This window comes from Symphodus melops, assembly GCF_947650265.1.
Source record: "Symphodus melops genome assembly, chromosome: 15".
Lineage (NCBI taxonomy): Eukaryota > Metazoa > Chordata > Actinopteri > Labriformes > Labridae > Symphodus > Symphodus melops.
This window is the reverse complement of record NC_136705.1, coordinates 10318746-10339357: the sequence shown is the minus strand read 5'-3', so window position 1 is coordinate 10339357 and position 20612 is coordinate 10318746. Positions and strand designations below refer to the sequence as shown.

The 20612-nt window shown below is 37.8% G+C and overlaps 3 protein-coding genes across 5 annotated transcripts; 2 read left to right on the top strand and 1 right to left on the bottom strand.

Annotated features, from left to right (window-relative positions):
* Positions 1–56: 56 nt before the first annotated feature.
* LOC306836247 (uncharacterized protein) lies at positions 57–5896 on the top strand. The gene is made up of 6 exons (XM_079363244.1): positions 57–936; positions 1817–1926; positions 2355–2481; positions 3714–3845; positions 4484–5060; positions 5200–5896. Exons 1-6 carry the CDS (start codon positions 598–600, stop codon positions 5667–5669), a joined length of 1755 nt encoding a protein of 584 aa, XP_079219370.1. The 5' UTR covers positions 57–597; the 3' UTR covers positions 5670–5896.
* A 660-nt stretch (positions 5897–6556) lies between these two features.
* On the top strand, positions 6557–20520 carry aprt (adenine phosphoribosyltransferase). The gene is made up of 6 exons (XM_079363249.1): positions 6557–6633; positions 15199–15378; positions 16417–16520; positions 17390–17523; positions 18253–18331; positions 18461–20520. Exons 2-6 carry the CDS (start codon positions 15290–15292, stop codon positions 18598–18600), a joined length of 546 nt encoding a protein of 181 aa, XP_079219375.1. The 5' UTR covers positions 6557–6633; positions 15199–15289; the 3' UTR covers positions 18601–20520.
* On the bottom strand, positions 7311–12592 carry tk2 (thymidine kinase 2). Of its 3 annotated transcripts, none has more exons than XM_079363246.1 (10): positions 12290–12592; positions 11518–11555; positions 11227–11301; positions 10841–10894; positions 9778–9867; positions 9550–9623; positions 9219–9307; positions 8566–8645; positions 8249–8329; positions 7311–8004 (listed from the first exon to the last, which is right to left on the bottom strand). In XM_079363246.1, the coding sequence occupies exons 1-10, from the start codon at positions 12453–12455 to the stop codon at positions 7918–7920; spliced, it is 834 nt and encodes a 277-aa protein (XP_079219372.1). In that variant the 5' UTR covers positions 12456–12592; the 3' UTR covers positions 7311–7917. The 3 variants fall into 3 exon arrangements, with proteins under 3 accessions (XP_079219372.1, XP_079219373.1, XP_079219374.1); XM_079363247.1 differs by having other exon boundaries at positions 11518–11633; positions 12290–12423; XM_079363248.1 differs by lacking the exon at positions 12290–12592 and adding an exon at positions 12234–12255 and having other exon boundaries at positions 11518–11633.
* Positions 20521–20612: the final 92 nt, after the last annotated feature.

Below are 20612 nucleotides of genomic sequence, written 5' to 3'. Positions count from 1 at the left end.
TACATCCGATAAAGGGTTTTCAGAATAAAACATCTATTTTATTTTCAAAATAAGACTCGGGATATCATGGAATCGCACCAGAGGCGGTGCAAAGTTTCTACTGTCGCGTGCTTGAAGCACGTTGCTTTTCGCCTCGTCACTTTTAGTCTCTTCTTCCAACTGAGATTTGCGCAATTGTCAACATGCTTAAGAAAAGCTCGATGAAGGTGTTATCCATTGATATCCGTACCATGACGTCTAACAGTAGCCTACACTGCACAACTGCAGGGCAAAGAGGCATTGCAATTTTTAAGCATGAGTTATTTTTTTTTACTACGTGAGCACCTTTTACTTACAACACGATAAAAAAAAAAAAAATCATATTCTCTTGTGCTTGTTTTATTTGACGATTTTTAGCATTTCTAATCCTGTGTCTACGTTAAGGCCATCAGATGAAAACGTTGTAGAAAAGGTGATCATATTTATCATATTGGTAAATAGTTTATGAAAGGTGAACCGCGGTGAACAGAGCAACTCTTACTTTCACTTCCTTGTTAATAGTTCTTCCTCATTACAGTTTGACAGAAACTCACTGCGTGTCTGTCGTGTTAAAAAGCCATGAAGGACGGTATCGAAGTTGGAGAACAGATGGACATTTCACGCCAGGATGTGTTTGAGCATTATTCGAGCTATTTTCTTAATTTGTGTACAAATGTTGGACCGTGCCTCGATGAGCAGCTTCTTGAGAAGGCGGCTCAGTATCTCCATACAGAACCAGACCTGAGAGAATCGTTTGTACTCTTCCCCTTTTACCAGTCTGTAAGAGAGGGCTGTGGAGCCCAGAGTAAAGAATACAGGACATTTCTCTCTATTTACATAAAAGCAATTAAAATGCTGGAAACTCTCTGTGTTAATCTGGTCCTCCAGCCCTGGAAGAAGGAAATTAAGACACTGAAGGTAGGAAAACATTTTATTTTATTTTATTTATTTCTTTCTTACTTGTCACGTAATTTAAATCGATACAACTTGTTATAATTTTATAAAAGACAAACGTTATATTTAACCCAGTTTATTTCAATCCAAAAATAAGTTCTGTATTAGATCATAGTAATTAGTACTTGAATTTCCCTTGGGATCAATAAAGTATCTATCTATCTATCTAGTATCATGTGTAGCCAGGGCCTGATAAAGCAACTGACTCTAACAAGTCTGCGCAATAGACTGTATTTGTGAATGTAGTCACGTTTTGTTTTTGAACTACAATATGGAAGCCCTACATTTTGTCCATTCACATCACAGTCTTGAGGCCAGAAGAGGGTGGAGCTTGTGGAGCTTGAGAGAGGTCAGGGGTTATCAAACCCTTAGTTATTATCACCCTTAATTTACTCCATCTATCTGGTAAATGATATCAGAACTATTCAACTGTACATGTTTTCCTTCGGCCAAGTTTGAATTTCGATAAGCTGTTTGATTAAGGTCATATAGGATTACCTGGAAAGAGGCGTAGTTGCTGTTGTAGCTGCACCAGCTTTTAGATAACAAAGAGCATGGTTCCAAGTCAATCACAAACCAATGAAAAAAATATCCTCCGTTTTAAAGTTACAGTTGGGTGTCTATAATAATGAAATCTGGTGTGATTTAACCCAGACGATAAAGTCCTTGTTTGGGGTAAAATTTTGAGGTTCTCCAGAATAATTGAAAAAAAGAAAAGAAAAAGGTTATCCAGGGTATTTTTTTTTTAACTTTATAATGACATTTTATTCATTGACAAAAGTATTGTGTTTTATAAAACATTGTCATTTATTCATTTATTTGGCTAATGGGTGGTCTCTTTCAGACTTTTACAGGTCCATTTGTTTACTGTCTCCTGCCAGTTTTCAGCAGTTCTACCCTTCAGTCAGTCCTGGCTTCTATTGGATACCTACCCCATACAGACTCTCCACCAAGGTAAGGAGAAGAAGGACAAGAATAAGAGTGACATTAAAACACATATATACTGTTTAATAGGTCAGAAAAGAGTACCTCAGAGATAATAGGCATCATTTAGATGAGTTAATCAAAGACAAGACATGACACTTTTTTTGCATTACCCAGTGTTGCTGCAAAACTGCAACTTTCTAAACTGAATTGTATTGCATTTTAAAATAATTTTATATTTAATCTTTTCTGTGATTGTTAATTGTTTTAGTGATTTAAAAAACGTTATTATTAAATGTATATTTTTCTATTTGTCTTGATTCTTAAATGTTCTCTATAAATAAACTTCACTTGACTTCAAATGTTAACGGTATTATGGGGAGGATTCTCTCTGACTGATCAGAATCTTGGGCAATGGGTCATTTTATTGCTTTTTGTGTTGTTCTCCTGTATGTTAGTGAGTACCGGCTTAGTGAAGATGCTAACCAAGACAGAGCCCTGCTGCTGGGCTTTGAGCTGATGCTGGCTAGGGTGGAGTGTTATCGTCTACTGGAGCTTCAGGACGGGGATCAGACAGGACAGCTGGTGGGACCATTATTACACTTAAATCAAACAGCAGCTCCTTTCAATACTTTTTAGATTAAAAGCAAAGACAACTTACAATCCCCATAAAAAAGTTATGCAGATCTTAAATTTGTACCTATTGTGTTTTCTGATTATTAGTACAAGAGACTGACTTTGTGTATTGTGATTTTTACAATAGTTCTACAAGAGGCATGTGATAAATAAAAATAATGTGCATCAAGAGGTTTTTTAATTTTTGGTTGTTAAGTCATAAACTTGTCTCAGCCAACTCAAGCTATCGTACAACTCGGCTTGAAGACTGGAACTGGACTGTTGCCAAGCAAAACTGTTTTTCTGCCCTATTCCTAATGTTTGTATAGTCACACAGCAGGCAACTTGTATCTGAATGTTTTCATTTATTGGACAGTTATTGAAAAAGGGGGTGATGCTTTGGTTTCATGTGTGATTGATGACTCAAAAAAGACTGTTTCCTGTTAATTCAACTTTAGAAAACTCCAGTGTGAAGTGATCTGCCTACATGTAATTGAAAGTCCCAGTTACAGTATGTTGTCTTTCTCAATCAAATTACTTGGTCAGGCTGTTGTGCATTGTGCCTCATCTGTCCATTTTTTGATCAATTAATTAATGATGATCAGTAAGATATTCAAAGCTTTGGATTTTTTTTAACCTAAGCTGTCATTGTAAATGGAAAAATAGGTGGTACATATGTACTGCGTTTTCAGTCTTTATAATCATTTTGAGATTTAGGAGGATACTTAATTATTTTGTGACTTCTCGAGGCAATTGGCATGCAGCTTTAATTTGATGAACTACTTGAAACTAATAAGCTGGGCACAAGTATTACAATTAATTTTTTTTTAAAAGAGAATCTCAAGACGATGGGGGTGTCAGAGTAAGTAATTTGGAAAAATGTGGTATTGATTATTTCTAAACTATTGATGTTTTTGTTGGTTTATTTCAACCTTAAAGACGCACTGTTTCCTGTAATGTGAAGAAAATATTTAAAGTCCAAAAGGGCAGACATGCAAAGCACTACAAGTTTGAAGGAATGTATGGGGGGAAGACCCTTGCATACAGAAAGTTTAGAAAATGACTGTATTGTGATTTTAATACTTCAGCCCTGTACATGAAGTAAAAGGATTTGGGTTTCTACCTATACATTAAGGCATGCTTAAGCACAGGTAACTTTCATGTTGTGGCGTCTATGTGATTGTTTTTATCTTGCACTGCAGGAGTGGCAGGAGGTTCTCCAAAGAAGACTGGGGCCTACAAAACTGGAGGAAACTACCGACAAGAAGACAACATGTACAGTAGGGCAAAATGAAGAGGAGAAGAAGAAGAAGGGAGAGGAAGAAAGGGAAGAGGTAGGGTAAAGTGGAGAATGTTGACGCTTTTATATAACTGGCAGCTCGAAGTGGAAGAAAATGTGGTAATGCCTGAATCATTTCAGGATGTGCTTCGATGATTTCTAAGCGCTGATATTTTTTCCCTTTTATTTTTAAACTCGAGCAGTTTCATAAGAAACTTATGACTGAATGTATAACGTGCTTTGGTCAAACTATGTTTTGGTTAAGGAAGCACACTGTCTGAAACAATGTTGCAGGTGCAAACATGCCTTTATTTCTGAAAAGGACGCGAAAAGTGCTTTTACACTGCATGTCATACATATTCACACAATGATGGCAGACTCTACCACAGCTGCATGTGTGCTTCTGGTGGTGATAAACATTTGAATGTTGTGTTTACAAGCCTCAACGAACATTTCTACTGACTGTACTTTGGACAAACTCGCGTTAGGGTGTCAGTTAGCTCATTCAGTAATTTATTTGCATCATATAGCAAGGGGTCTTTAGAATGTCAGCTGCAGGTTCAACTCTTGGCCTTGGATGCTTTTCTGTCCCACTCTCCTTCCTGCATTTTCTGTCTCTCTTCAGTTGTCCTAACAGTAAACTTAAAAAAAAAAACATTTGTCTATACTAAGCTCACCCTTGTGTCCCTCCAGGTACCGCTGCATTTGGACAGCAGGATTGCAGTGAATCCACAGCCCAAGCATCGGCGTTGCCATATCAACAGTCATGACCAATCCATTATGGAGATGCAGATAAACTACCCTGACCTTGCCTTTAGAGGCCGCCCTCTGCTTTCAGACAAACCTCACCGAGCAAACAGCAGCAGGAGAAGCAGTAAACTTGTACATACTTTCAGCAATAACAATACCACTGATGACGGTAAAGCTACCAATCTCTCCAAAGGAGATTCTGTGAAGGGCACCAAAACTGTTGCTACGACTACCGGCAAAGAAAATCATGGCACTAGTGCTGAAGATGTATTTGTTGAAAATGTCAAACGCAGTGATTGCAATAACAGGTCCCAAAGTCAGACTGCCGCCCTTGGGGGCAACATCCCTAGCAGCTTCTGTAACACTGACGGAGGCAGAGCTAATGATAAGCACAGCAATCTTCAAGCCATTTCCCTGCACATCACCATGAGAGCTGGATCCACAGCAGAGCAGAGTCTTAAGCCTGGGGAGCCTCAGACCGCAGAAGAGGACCTTCCCTGGACACAACAGACTCCAACTGGTAACGTACACTGAATTCTATTTTAATGGTAATTCTTTTTGTGTAAAATGGAGAGAATTTTTGTGCAGATGCTTTGTGTTCTCATTTTATAACTTAATTATAAGTTGCAGACCAAATTGTGAATCTCTGATTTTTACAGACAGCAAAAACAAAGAGCAGGACAGGAAGCAGAACGTTGGAGAGCTTGATGTGAAGATGGGCCAGCTCCTTGTGCAAGAAACAAAAGAAAAAGGGAGGCAAAAACAAGATGACATGAAAGGAGAGGAGAACATTAACCGAGAGAGAGGGAGAAATGAGAGAAAACCAAGCACAGAGGAAAAGGCAGAGGAGAACCTTACAAATCCAATGGCGGAGACAGGTCCAGCACCGAGCCATGCTACAAGAAGAGGCACTGAGTCTTCTGAGTCTGGTCCTGCACTAATGAAAGCACAGAAGCAGCCCTCTGTGTATCACCCCTCACTGCTGACCATCAGTACAACAGACTCACAGAGCCTTCAAGGAGGAAGCGAAGGGCAGCAGAGAAAAGATACCAAAGGAGGAGAAACAGGCGGAAGAGAGGAAGAGCAGCTGGCACAGAGCTATGTTATAGTTGAGCATAGCAAAAACTAACATCCTCTCAATGCTCTTCCTCTGAATATATATAAATTAGTAATAGCAAATCTACAGTGCTTTGTGCGCTCTAAGTTTAAAATCTGCAAAGATTATTTCTTCTGCTGCTTTGGCTGCCTAAAAGGTGTTGGATTTTTGTAGTAGTGACAGCTTAGCAAGAACTATGCAAAATATTATTCATACTCGTGTTTTTCTCTGACAGAATCACAACCAGTAAGCAGTTTTTTATTTGAACGGTGTTAAGTTTGTTTACTGAAAGGTGCCGTTTAACTCAATTTGATCAGCTAATAATAAACAGTAGCCTATATCTTTAATGTTGTATTAAGGACATTGTAAAGGCATGCCATTAAATGTTTAAAAAAATGTATCATGTTATTTCTGAACTAACCATTTTGAATATGTGGTCATAATTGCTTCAATATTTACATAAAGAGGGTCTGTTTTACTGTATTTGAAAGTCAAATCAGGTTTCTGCTGGGCTTTATATCTGATAGTAGAGTAACCTGTCTTTTTTTCCATCAGAATTTGGCTCAAATTCTTTATAATAATTGAGAAAATTTTTGAATTAAGCTAAGCAAGTCACATGATCACATGATTACTTGCTTGACCCCAGTCCGTGTTACGTCGTCAGTTGCTCTCCAAAGCTTAGATTACACTCTACACCAGGTCAAACTCCAGTCCTCGAGGGCCAGATACATGAAACTTTCAGATGTTTCCCTCCTCCAACACACCTGCTTTAAACTAATGTGTTGTCATCAAGCTCTGCAGAAGCCTGATAATGAATCGCTCATTGGATTCAACTGTGTTTGGAGCAGGGAGACATCTAACAGTCCGAGGAAGCCGGCCCTCTAGGACTGGACACCCCTGTACATATACGCTTGTTTGTTTTTCCATTACATTGATGCCACCTGGGCATCTCACTTTGGAGATTTTCCTGTCGTGTCAAATTGAGAGGACACCAAGGGTAAACCCAGAAGTTATTATAGGAATTGAACATGCAGTATAATGTATGGATTTAGCTAAGCTGGTAAGAATGGATGGATAATTATCTAATTTCACCTAACAGGGTGGCTCACTCTGTTTGCTGTATTACTTCATGAAGCAATGCTTTTTCTATATTTTAGCTAAGTGGTTTTCACTTTTCTACCAATCAACCGCTGAAACATGAACTTAATCAGGTTTATAACTTTTTGGACAAATTGGCTGTGAACATATTTTCTGGAAAGTTAACTTAATTCAAAGCTCATGGATACATACAACACCTCTGTCTGTCTCTTCCTAGCATTAACAATCACTTGCATTGTTATACTAATGTTGAAAAGGAGGCATACTTTATGTCCTGGGCTGGCACCAAGATGTTAGGGATCTGATCTTCCACCCATCTAAAGCCTTAATGAAGAACACTAGGTGAGGGCTGAGAAGGCATTTCCAAGCGACACTGGTGTTGGAAGTCATGGTGGAGGATGTGGGGGTGAACATCTGCAACAGGGAGACTCCAGGCCAAATAATCCAGTTAAATGCTAAACCCTCTCATATGTATTTGTAGTCTGTAGGAGAAGACAGTTTGGACAAAATTTTGTAATGTCAAAGTATAATACCAAACCGCTCGAATGAGAATTGCAAGAACTGAACCAAAGCAAGTTAGTATCACAAAGTGTACCTTTTAAGGAAGCAAAACATGTAACAAAAAGAAGAAAAGCTTCTTTCATTAAAATGAATTACAGAGAAACATTTCATTACTCAAGTCAATCTTATCAAAATCCCTTCTCAGTACATCTACACATTATGCAGTGAGGAGTTGTTGTAACTGATGCTCCAGCTATATATGAAGTTTTTACATCAAAAATAAAACACTTATGTACATAAGGTCCCCTTCTGTTAATATCGTATGGTCTGACTTTAAGTGCATTACAAAAAAACGTGACATAAATACAGACAAACCCTATGCCTAACATCTGGAAAAGATTTTGGAATGACTCTGTAAATCTTCAAAGTTTGAATTGACAGTAGCAATATATTTGAGTAGAAAATATTTAAAAGCGACTTAACATGAACCTTAAGCAGTAAGCAAAACATGACTGACTACAAATCCCATATAAATAAATAACTATGGTTAATGCTAAAAATTCAAGTCTCCGAGCTTGAGCAGCTTGTGAAAAAAATCTTAAGTAGTTAAAAAGATCAGTTGTATAATGTTTCAAAACCTCTTCCAATGCACTCTTTTCATGTTTGTGTACATGTGTATGTTTCAGAGGTAGCCAGCAGGTAGTATTTTGTCACGGTTTTCTTCATACTGGTGCAGCATCTTCTTGAGGTCATGGTCAGCTGGAATAACCTGCACAGACAGACCAAACACAAACATACACATATTTTGTATTAAATTTGACTAAAAATAGCAGGTACTGTAAGAATCAAAGTTCGAAGTTTCTATGGAAAAACAAAAACAACAAACATTTCATGACGCTACATTGAAAAGCAAAACATAACGCAGGAGGAATCCATGGTGTAGCTAATTGTGTTGTTTGGGCAACCTACTTATACCAAAGCAAAGAACTGCCTGGATGTGAATGTCCACTCACCAAAACAGGAGCAGGAAGAGGGGAGGAGGTACGCTTGATGAGCCAGTCCTCATACAGCTGGTGAATGGACTCCAGATACTCCTAATGAATGCATAAACACAAACACAGAAGATTGAGGTCTATCTAAAGAAAAAATCTTGAATTTCTCTCGGGATTAATAAAGTATCTATCTACTTTGAAATAATAAATTGGGGATCTTTTAAAATGTAAGCTTTCAATTCTCTAAAAAACCCCACAAAAACAGTTGATTTCTCTTCAAGTTCCCCGATAGTCATTTGTTCTGTGAAATGAAACAACTTTTCTGTTTGTGCCCTCACCAATGGAATGACCTTCTCCTCCGTTCTGCATCTCTGCTTCAGCCTCTCATGACAGGTCTGAGGAGTAGTCTGCAGGTACACTGGATCCAAAGGAAAATGTCATAGACTGTACACCAACAAGCAGTTGCAGCTTCAAATGTGACATTTTGTTGAGACTGAGGGGCTTTTTATGCCTTTTTGGCTAAATTGAGTGATTGCTAATGAGGGATGGATTGCTTTTGTATTGATGACTTTTTCTATGCAATTGCTCTGAGTGATAATAGTATATGATAAAGAATTTCACTGCAACTAATTAAAAATGACTAGATTCAGGCAATTTTAACCATGTGGAAAATATTCTGAAGAGAAACCCTGTCATTTACACACCTCAGGGAACCTGCATTGAGATACCTATTTGCATACATCTAATACAGATGTTGGTCTAATGGCGAATCAAATGGCTGGACTAGGTATTGAGAGGATTGGGCCAATTCTGGGTCAGTACTGTGTACCAAGTTTGATTCACCGCTCATGTATACCTGTGTGCAAAGTCATGCATCAGCAGCCACTTTTCTAAAAAGAAAACAGGAAGCTTCTCTGCCTGTATAGATTGTGTTGTTTTTCTTAACTATGTGAATTTTTGCTGAATATGTTATCGTTTTTTGTATTCTCACCAATCAGATCAACGGGAAGAGAAATGTTGGTTGTGATCCAATCAAACCACTCGCTGAGAACTGCAAAGTCCACCTCAGGCATTTTGCCACTGAGAACAAAAATCAATAAGAACATTATCAGTATGCTGCCATAGGAAAGAGACATTACAAATATTAAAAGAGAATATGACAGTATAAACCATGACTAAAATTACTGGGCTGATTATTTCAATTCGGCCAATGCTGCAAATACAACCGCCGTTGTGTTATCTGAATCCAAGAATTATTTATTGATTTAGTCCTGTGATATGATCAGGCTCTGATGTTTCCATAACCACAGATAAAAAAATACCTTTTAAAGAGATTCTCCACAAAGATGTATTTGGCACTGAAGATGGACCTTTCCATCATTCTGACAGGAGCTGACTGAAACAAAGAGGACACTTTAATCAATTAATCTTAATTTCTACTTGTTTAAGTATGTACATCTAAATGTATATAGTCATATTTTTCTACAGCTACACACACCAAACCATGTTAGCGTTGACTGAAAGTGTTACAGTGTCAACAGTTCACTTACTATAGCTGACACGTGTCTATCCAGCATGGTCAGTTGCACATATGTCTGCAATGTGATGCCCCAACGCTCAGGATCCTGATACATCAGTCCCTGCAGCACAGAGATAAATAGTTGATTACCTGTGAGTCATGGCAGATTTACAGGGAATAATTTGTGTGTACTTAGTGCCATGGTATGGATATTAGTTACCTGTACATTAAGATTAGAAAATACAATGAATTTAAGGCATTTTACACTAATGATGAAAACACACTTTCCCCCCTTCCTTTATTGCATTTAACAATAGGGAACTTTTAGTGACTCTTTACATATTAAGTTATTTTTCCATAAGAGCTTAATTTAAGAGGACTCAGCTTTGTTGATGGTAACTGTGGCTTAGGAAGTACAGTACATTGGCTGACTAATAACAAAAAGATTTAGAAGGTTGATTCCACTTCCTTAAGTCTGCATTAAGTGTGGTTAGTAAAAATACTGAACATCTTCTCGGCATATGAATGCACAATCTGTCCAGTCAGGAATGTTCTTACTTCATTATGTAGAAAATGGAGTGGACGAAAGAGGTTTAAATGGACTTTGTTTGCATGATGATAAACAGTCTGTATGGAATGACTAAGACTTGAAATTTTTTTTAAAGTTTACCCACAAAAAAAGAGTCTTAGATGTTGCAGTTCCTTTTAATGATTTACCATACCTTGATATACATACAAACCACTTATATCGGCTGTTACCCCCAAAGGTTTATTTAAAACAGGCTATAGCAAACTGGCTCCAAGATTGTAGAAATCGGAATTAATGACATGTTTCTGCATTTCAATGTCAGATCCAATTTGGTAGGCAAATTGCATAAAAGCCCTGACTGATAGTTTCTAATTATTTGTGAATAGGGTGAATAACACGTAGTTTAAAATGTTCTTTCTGGTCAGAAGACTAGAAAAGCAGTATGAGTGCAGTCTGTTCACCATTTATTCAATGTTCATGGAAACGATCCTGCAAATTGTTTGTTGTCCTGACCCAATGAAATGGGTACTGTGACACTATAAGATCAACAATGTAAGTTAAGTACCAGAGGGTTGTGGCCACGGACATTTCTCCATTTTGAGATGGGTTCTGTTAGGACCTGGAACACACAAGAGGGTAAGGAAACTCATGGCTGTGAAATCATGACACTAGTGGAACTACTTTGCATAAAAAAAAATTGAATTAAGTGTTGAATTTCCTTGTTATCTTTTGGGGGGCATCTTCTTCACTACATATTTTCAAATGAGTGAATGATACAATAAGTATTTGGGCAAGTGAGGGAAGCACACAAGGAATACAATACTTAAGGAGTTTGGTATTGCAGTACCAAGAAACGTTGAATCTATAGTCCAGCCTTTATTAGCTCATGTTAAATGCAAGCTTGAGTAGTATGTCCACGTTTGCTGTATTTGGGACTATTTTTCCTCATACCTCTATGTTGCTAGTTTCACTGAAGTAATTCAGACATGTGGTTTTCCCACTGGCAATGTTCCCCTCAATACAGATCTAAAAAAAGAAGAAAAAAATGTCAACAAAGGTAAAGGACTTCAATATACTATTGGGAAAAAGCTTTTACAATGGTATGTAAAGCACAATTATTAGCATCTTTAGTCACTGTGCATAAACAATCATAGAAACCACTCTTGAAACTGCAGCAATTACTAATAAGTGCAGATCTCCTTCAAGCTCTGTAGGGTAAGGAATTAAAACTCAGATACTCACCACTGATTTCTTAGCCTCTCCATTTCGCTCCAACTTCCCTTGGAAGGAAGACAACATAGTGAGACAAGACTTCACCTCCCACAATTCCCAGAGCTGGCCTCTCTCTTGTCAGAAGACTACAGTAACATCAAGGGGACAAAATACAGTACTATAAGAAGGGGATAACTTTGATGAAACGATGACTATGGGGTTGGTAGAATATGAGAAGTATTGCATGAGTACGCGGATGAACAGTGAAGAACACATTTTCCCTTTAAACTAAATTAAACCAGTAGTCTATAGGATATGGACAAAAGTTGGAGAAGCCTACATTTCTTATTTTCTGTTTAATTGAATAAGAATAAATCATTCTATATCATGGATGACAGAGACGTCCCTGGACACAGTAGGCCAAGGCTACTGATATTTAATACTATTTGATTGGCGAGGAAAATGTTATCAGACAACCACAAAGACATATTCTCAAGATGTGAAAACAAAACAAACAAACAAAAAAAAACAGCTTACCCTTTCCAAGCTAGTCAATTGTAAAAACGAAAGTAAATCCATATACAGCCTGAGTCTATCGTGATAACTACAAGCCTGTAACACGTTAAGCCTACACAGTTGCATTATGACTATTACATTAAGACTGTTCTTGAAAATAATCTTTAAAAAGAATAACTCTTGTGTGAGCAGCACAATGATGAACCGGTATTTCCATTACTGATCTTTACCTGAGCAGTAGCCTACACAGACAAAAACTAGACTCTCCCCAAAAAACCTCACAGACCTGTTCCTCTGTTACCGTGCTGGGTGACGCTGTTTGCTCTTGTCGGGATCAGTCTGACGGCCCCGGCTGCTAACTTGTTCCTTCTGTTACACCTGACAACACGCACAGAAGACGAAATAACTGCTGCCTTAAACATTAAGGAACGACGACCACCTGCAGCCCACATCTCAAATACAGTAGGCCTAGTATTTCTTCTTCTTCAGGAAATAAACTATAATTTCTTCTTCTACTATGTATATAGCAACATTACAGGCTCTCACTGCCATCTACTGTTCATGAATGTTTGCTGCGTTGTGGCGTGTCAGTGCAGTCAGTGCCAAGGAAGGATCACAAATGACCTCTTCTCCTGTCCACTACCCTTTTGATTTTTTCCCCGGTAAAATGGAGTCTTTCTTAATCTGTAGAACCTACCTATTTTCACTTGCTAGGTATTGATTAAATTCATTCTAACTTGATGTTGTCAAGTTATTGACTTCGGTAAAGTTAGAAAGATATTCACAGATTCGGCTTTCCCGGACCCCGAAGTCCTGTACTTTAGAATTTAGATGTATTCATTGACCTTATATCTTAGAATTTAACTGTACTTATTTTGTGTTATATCTTACAAGCCGCCTTCTTTGCTGCTTTGATGCAGGTATATGCCCTTTTCCTAGCAGTGCCATCTTCAGAAACCGTTTTACTCCCAGATAACAATGAATTATATCATATATTTTATTAGTATGGAAGTGTAAGAAGAAAATGGCACTATACCGAAAGAGTATCAATGAAGATGATTGACAACTGTGTCAACATTAAACAAACAGAATTGTTTGGATCTAGTCTTACAAAAGAAGCTCAAAATTAAAAATTTCATTAACTTTAAAACTGTATGCTTATGGTTGGAATGTCTAAGTTGTAATGTTTTTCACAATCAATGAACAAAAAGACGATTCTGGACTAAACTGGTAATGTGAACTACCTGGCAAGACATTATACAATTCCAGTCAAATTACAAGCCTTTGGGATAGACCACATCCCATCTTCCCTGAGGAAAAAAACTAAACCAGCAGGTAGCTTTTTGGAGACATAAATTAAATGGCTACAAAACACCCTGGCCTTCAGAGGATCTTGGGATTACTGTTTTCTTGTTACGATTTGCTTGTGTATTTTAGAGTCAGTTGTTGTCTTTAAACTCTTATAATCACGATCATGTCTTATTTATGTTTATTTATATCTCTAGCACCAGTAGGGAATTCTTAAAGGTTGATTACCACAATACATTTGTCAGTGTTCATGTTAATCTCTTTGACTTCCTGATGAAAGTTCCCATGCTCATGCTGTGGAAATAAAGGAACCTTAATTGTTTTCTATAGCCTGTTGATACAAAAAATATCACAGATATTTGTTGCTGTAACCAAACTCCTTTTGACCTTCTTTTTCACATGCCTTGTAGACAGAAATCTGCTGCATTTATTCCTATACCCACAGTCTGTCCACACTCCTCACAAAAGCTGATACAGAAGTCAGGACTTCTGACCACAGGAAAGAGACTGTGCTCTCATTTTAAGATTGTGCAACTAAAAGTTTTCTCTGTGCCTGTCCACCCAGTGGCACAAGTAGAGTCTGTTGGGGCCCTAGGCATAAAGGAATTGTGGGGCACTTCAACCAGTGTTTATCACCATCATGTCTGCCAGCCAACACTTACCACTCTTCCTCCTGTTTTCTGTTTCTTTTTCTTCTCCTATAGATAGATAATTCCTCTTCATTTTATATGGTGGCATTAATTGACAGACTTTAATGGATGCAATGCTTTGCAGAAAAAAAGAGTGAGTACTGTCAGATGTGCCTATACTGTCATTGCAAAATGTGTACTTATTGTGCTGCTGCTATGATTTCAGCCCTCATGGGCCCTCTTCTGTTCTGGGGCCCCAAGCAGTTGCCTGCCTTGCCTGTTGACAAGCTGAGTCTCTGTGTCCACCTTTGCAAACAATATTTGTTCAGCAGTGTTTGTATTATGTTTACCTGTTTGCTCTTCTACCTGTAAGTCATGATTGGTTTCAGTCAGTTAGCACCTTAGGTAAGATGACTTGATGCTTCTAACCCCCCTTTTGGCCTGTTCATAACTACCAAACCTCCAACTATACAGAACAAAATGTCCTCCCTTCTTTCTTTTATGTCTGTTTTAGTCTAGATTCATTCAAAATACAGTGTTTATTTTAGTTTGCAATTTTATGTTGGGAAGAAAAACAGAGCTATCCTTCACTGTTAAATGGCGAGGCTGACCTGAAGGCTTGATGCCACATGTTGAATTGTGTTTTAAGGTAGGCCTTTTAACTGATTAAAAAGATAATATTGGATTTTTTATGACTACATATATCATAATCCAAAGAACCCCTTCAACAAATACTTTTTTTTAAGTCCAGGAAGCACTCCTTTCTCCAGTTTTTTGTTAGTCCTGATACTTTGAATGCTGTTACAAGAGGATTTGAAATAAATATTTGTGTGGTACAATGGTATGGCAGCCCATCCGAGCCTGCCGAAGAAATTTGAAAACATGAATTTATGAGATGCATATGTGTATATGAGAATAATATATATTATTATATTTAACACTCAACACAGTAGCCTTACGGTAAAGGACAGGTCTGCCTGTTGACTGTATTGAACTAATTCTTGTTAGCGTGTGACTGAGACCATTTCATATACAGCTTTATTTTTGGGTACTGGATTATTACTTGTAAAAGGGTATGAGAGAAGTAGGCTGACAAATTGTCTCTGTTGACTTATTTAAGTAATAATTAATAACTGAATTGTTGCAAAATTCTGACCTACAGTGTTTTGCTGTCAGTATATCTGCATGTACAATTTACCCCAGTAGATGGCGGTAATGTCTTATAATGCCGTGTTCGATGTTCAATGTCACGAGGAAGAAACAAGTAGAGGCGAGTGAGGCGTTCAGTGAGGAAGCAGTAACCACAAGCAAGAATCAAGAGCTGACCCACTGGCCGGTGAGGAGAAAGGATGGCAGCGAGTCCAGAGTGCAAACTCCAGCTGGTCCGAGATCACATCCGACCTTTTCCTGACTTTCCGAAGAAAGGCATCCTGTTCAGGTAAGACATAAATAACTGCGTCCTCAGTCCTATTCATTAGAGTACTGTTAAAGACTGATTGTTGAGGGGTTCCGGCAGGCTCCGCTCCCCGCTAATCATAAGAAGTCAGCGCGTGCCTAGTCCGGCGTGAGTAACATGTGGTAATAAGCTACTTCAGACCACACACGAGCCTCTCCAACTTCACAGAAAATACTCAAACGAGCACCCACGTGGAAATCTACCGTGTAAAATTGGTGTTTTGAATAGGCTACCAGGGATCGCGATACATGTGATGTGTTTTCACAACAGCAATAAATAAGCTACTATTACCATGTCTATCAATCTACATTGTCACGATAGTCAATACATTTTATAATAGCAATATTTGAAAAACTTAAGTGACATACAAGTAGTTAAACTCAACACTGTGGAAAAAGGCTACCCTATAGAAAACAAATAGTTTAGATTGTTTACTCTTCTCGTTCACCCTCCACCTTTCTGTTCCTGACACATGATTTTAAGTGTTTGGACTTGTTTGCTTACGAACTGTAAGTCAAGGTTGCTAGCAGTCAGTTCTAACCTGAGGTGAACGAAACTATATTTGTATTGACAGAAGCTTGAAGCAACCGGAGGGCTTAATATAGTACAACTGCCAATTAAAGTTACTGTAGGTAGAATAATATCAAGTAAGACAAAAGCATGCTAAAGGTTTTTATTCCCTCATGTTGTTGGTTTATAAACCAGTAAGACACATGGTGTTTATGTAGCCTATACTATGTTATGTATGTGTGTGTGTATATATATATATATACTCACACACGTGCGCTCTTGTTTTTCGTGAACATTTTTTTTTATAATTTGTTTTTTAATCATTAATATGGTATCATTTCTGTACAGAGTGCAACATTTCCAGTTAATTGTAGTAGTTCAATGTCCAGGTTAATCATTAGGAGGATCATCAAGTATTTGAATCTGAGGTTAATGGAAAGCTCAGTTCTATAAAACAGTTTCTCTCCCAATATAAATGTTCGTCATTGGTGTGCGTTTGTGTCCTTGCAGAGATATCTGTCCCATCCTGAAGGATCCAGCTGCTCTGACAGCAGTCATTGACCTGTTTGAAGAACAGGTGAGGAGGAATTACCAGAATGTTGATCTGATAGTAGGTAAGAAAACAAAGCAAAGGACATTTTCAATGAAAAACCAATAACAACAATTCTTGACCTAATAAACCTCTTCACAGCAGTCATGTTATCAAATGACACTAAGGACAGAATGTATATTTTAGTGTTGCTCTTAAGACTTCTATTAGTAGGTCTCTGTCTCATCTTGATCTCAGGCTGGGCAGACTCCGGATTTTAAATCAAGACCGGTCAATACCACCACTGATAGGCTATTTATTTCTAAAACAACATATTTAAATTAAATTCATTCATAATTCGATTTCTTTTCCCTGATAACGGCAGCACCCGGTGTTACAGTCTTAGTGAGTGACATATCTGATTGACAAGATTCATTGACAAATATTGTCTTGCTCTCGAGCCCTAAATGTTTCAGTCTTGTGTCGGTCACAGACACTCTGGTCTTGGGTGTGTCCTTGTCACGTTCTGTGTTCTTGACTGCAACACTAGTATATTTTATGATATTATTTACAGGGACCCAATTTAATCCTTCATTAAACTGATCACTCAATGAATAGGGGCATCTGATTGACGGCTACCTTTATTTGTCAAAACAGGAAGTTACACCAGACAAGTAAAAGGGACTGGACTTTAAATTGGGATGAACTTTTGTAATTTTACAGAGAAATCCCAAAAACTGATAGAAAATCCCCAGAAGATGTTATTCATAAGCTTTTCTCTGGTTAGACAACCTGAGGCACGACAGTTGAACAGCAGGCAGGGGGAGACAGCTCTTTCCAAAGTATTGAATTTAGACTGCCGTGGCTATTATAAACGCTACATGTCTGAGTTACATATTGCTCCTTGAACTATATTCTACCACACATGTATCTATTTAATCCATGTTTTTCCAGGTTTAGATGCACGTGGTTTTCTGTTCGGGCCTCTGCTCGCCCAGCGGCTTGGTGTTGGCTTTGTCCTGGTCAGAAAGAAAGGGAAGCTCCCTGGTGCGACTGTGTCTGTGGCATATGATTTAGAGTACGGAAAGGTAAGGACATAACACACATACTCTGTGCTTTGTTTTAGTACTAGTTTACCCTTTTGTTAATGACTGAGTAGTAATATAATTGAAGGAATTGCAGATATATACATTTATGTTGGTTAAAAAAAAGCATCTATTCCTATTCAATACCAATTGTTTAAAACATTCTAATCTATGCAGATGTTACAATTGTATCTTAATCTTTAAAAACAGACTTTTCAATGCAAAGCGGGGGTAGATGTATGCCTCTCTACTCTGAAGCTCATGTATAGCTATGACACACAAGAACATTCTCATTCACAGGATGTCAGATATAGTGATCTGTTACAGACGTAAAGAGTGTGGAGGGAAAAGACATGGACAGTAATGTCACCTTGCAGACTTGGGTGGGGGTTCAAGAAAACTGCTCAGTAAGTCAGAGCAGTCAATTCTTTGCAGACCACACACGTGATGATTAAGAGGGATTATTTGTTTACGAGTCCTTCAAAACATTAGAAAAATTATTCTTGGTCTGACTTAAAGGTACATAAAGAGAATGTTGAATGCATTTATGTCTTAAAGGATGTTTTCTGTAACAGTACTATATACTGTTTGGGGGGGGGGGGAGAAAGTTAGCCGATTTTGTCTGTCTTTTTGCCCTAGGAAAAAAAGTTCTTGAATATTTACTAGTGTTGTGTAACAATATTGCATCACTGACATTATTTTCTAACAATTTTTTTTTTTCTGTTTCTGCAGGCAGAGGCAGAGATCCAGGATGATGCAGTGGCTCCAGGACAGAAGGTTCTGCTCATTGATGACCTCCTGGCTACTGGTGGTGAGAACTTCTCGGGTTATATCTCATTTGGTGACAAGCTGATTTAACATAACCAGAGAATTTTGGTGTTGTAGAGCACGAGTGATGTTATTGCACATTTTGAACAAAGTTTATGTGTATGTGTTTCAGGTACATTATTTGCTGCCTGTGAGCTGATGATGAAACGGCAAGCTGAGGTTTTGGGCTGCATGGTGGTCATTGAGCTTAAAGAGCTGAACGGCAAGGACAAACTAAAACCACACAGTCTTTTCTCCCTGGTTCAGTACTGAGGACCCTACACTTGATGGTGTTAGCTAATGTTTGACTTTTTATCCAGTAAGGTGTTTTTTCATTACGTCACCATCAATATTTCCACTTACGTACATACAATAGTTTTTGTGATTCAGGTTATAAATCTGTTAAGGCTGTAGTTGCAAGGGCTGGAGCATTACTTGGCAAACAGTGAGCATATGATGGTGAGAACTTTTCTCACAACGCCCATTACCAGTATGTCATTCAGTATAAATCAGGTGTTTTCAAACATGGATGAATGAAACTCTCTTTATGAACATGTGGGTTATGAAACACAGCTGCATGGCTCAGCATTAACTTTCCTTGAACTCCATTCATTTTCATGGTTTTAAATCACAGAACAAATGACATCAAATAGGCTGTAACTAACCTTGTTAGCAGTAAGGTGGCAGCCTCATTAAACTCATTCCACATTAGATTCTCTATAGTTATGAGACAGAACATTTAGTCTTTCAATATAAACTTAACAAGGTGGTGCATTTGGTCTGCAAATCAGTGCTGATTTAGTCCTGCTGTTTAAAAGGTTTTAAAATGGACTCCCTGCTAGGACATTTGGCTGTAACCCAATGAGATGACTTTTCCACAATAGGGCACAACAAGAGTGGATGTGTATCAGGAGAGGCAAGGTTTTTTTTAACGGCCCCAAAACATCTGGGGCCCTTATTCACAAAGCCGCCTAAGTATTAAGAGTTGCTCCGAGTGACAACATTTTTTGAAAATTCTTAGAATCAGGACATTTCCCAAGAATTTCCCCTCAAATTTCAGACTAGATCCTTCTAAAGATTAAAGTTAGTCAATAAGTGTCTAAGCCCTTAAGAGAGCTCCTATGGTGTAAAACTGTTAGTAGTGAGGAGGACTTTTAACAGGGATGTAGAGTTTCTCAAGCTGAGGAGAAAATGGAGAAATGTTCTTCAAACACTACATGAAGACTATTTTGACTCATAGTTGAACAGAATTGACAACTGATTTGTTTAAGCTTTTCAATCTATCATTGACTTTTTTCAGTGCAAAGTGAGACATGCATGTTGTGTTTTTTTCCTGTGGTCAGCTCCACAGGTGCAACCAGTCACTAATTAAGGATCTTTACCTGCTGATGTAACAATCAGCAAGTGAAGAAGCAGCTGCACAAGGCGATGTTTGATTTCAAACATCTTGTCGGTTATATATGTTTAGTCTTACAAATTATCACACACATGCTACTTTCAAAGTGTTAGTAATTTCACAATGTCTGACTTGATTAGACTTTAATTATCTTTATTTATTTTTTTTACATTAACCAATCACAGCTTGTGAAAAACTGTCATACTTAGCAATGGGGTCAACCACCTCTCCTCACCAAGGTAAAAGTTTCTGTCTCTACTTTGCTCAGAGTTGCTCTAAGAATGTTCCTGAATCACTCTTAAGCCAAGACTCTTTGCTAGGATTTAGTTAGGAGCTCTCTAAGAGGATTCTCGTAATGTTTGTGAATACGGGCCCTGGGATTCCACAAATCCTCTTTGTGGAAGTCTTATTTTATTTATTTTTATGATTTTCTGATCTTTCAAGTAATGCATGCCTGGATCACTGCTTTAATTCATTATTCTTAAACCGGAAGAGGCAGATATGAATGATGAATTTATCTATACTAAGAATTAGATAGAAACATTTCATTAATCACAGACTGAGACCAAATGTTACCTTTTTGGATCCGTTTTTTTTTTTATTTTATTATGTCATTGTAAACAATCGTGTCACTCTATTTGCTATCATATCAGTGTCTTGAGGAATGTGTGCCTGGAACTTGAGAATGATCAATCAAGTTATCCATATGGTGTTAGAGCTGGCAAGCATCTAATTACATCTAGTATGTTATGCTAGCAAACCACAAATAATATATTTAATAAAATGTTTAAACTGTAGTTTAATTGTTTTTTCTTTGTTTTATTGTTTTCTTGACTTCTGGAGGAAAAATAACGATACAGTTATAGCAATGTTCGGAAACAAAATTACT

What these genes read in the sequence shown, in the direction of transcription:
- LOC306836247 (XM_079363244.1), top strand. Translation starts at nt 598, where the DNA reads ATGAAGGACGGTATCGAAGTTGGAGAACAGATGGACATTTCACGCCAG. An exon ending in GGGATCAGACAGGACAGCTG is followed by an intron (nt 2,482 to 3,713) that starts GTGGGACCATTA and finishes CTTGCACTGCAG; the next exon opens with GAGTGGCAGGAGGTTCTCCA. An exon ending in GAGAGGAAGAAAGGGAAGAG is followed by an intron (nt 3,846 to 4,483) that starts GTAGGGTAAAGT and finishes GTGTCCCTCCAG; the next exon opens with GTACCGCTGCATTTGGACAG.
- tk2 (XM_079363246.1), bottom strand. Translation starts at nt 12,455, where the DNA reads ATGTGGGCTGCAGGTGGTCGTCGTTCCTTAATGTTTAAGGCAGCAGTT. An exon ending in TCCGTGGCCACAACCCTCTG is followed by an intron (nt 9,868 to 10,840) that starts GTACTTAACTTA and finishes TCTGTGCTGCAG; the next exon opens with GGACTGATGTATCAGGATCC. An exon ending in CTCTTCCTGCTCCTGTTTTG is followed by an intron (nt 8,005 to 8,248) that starts GTGAGTGGACAT and finishes CTGTCTGTGCAG; the next exon opens with GTTATTCCAGCTGACCATGA.
- aprt (XM_079363249.1), top strand. Translation starts at nt 15,290, where the DNA reads ATGGCAGCGAGTCCAGAGTGCAAACTCCAGCTGGTCCGAGATCACATC. An exon ending in GAATGTTGATCTGATAGTAG is followed by an intron (nt 16,521 to 17,389) that starts GTAAGAAAACAA and finishes ATGTTTTTCCAG; the next exon opens with GTTTAGATGCACGTGGTTTT. An exon ending in ATGATTTAGAGTACGGAAAG is followed by an intron (nt 17,524 to 18,252) that starts GTAAGGACATAA and finishes CTGTTTCTGCAG; the next exon opens with GCAGAGGCAGAGATCCAGGA.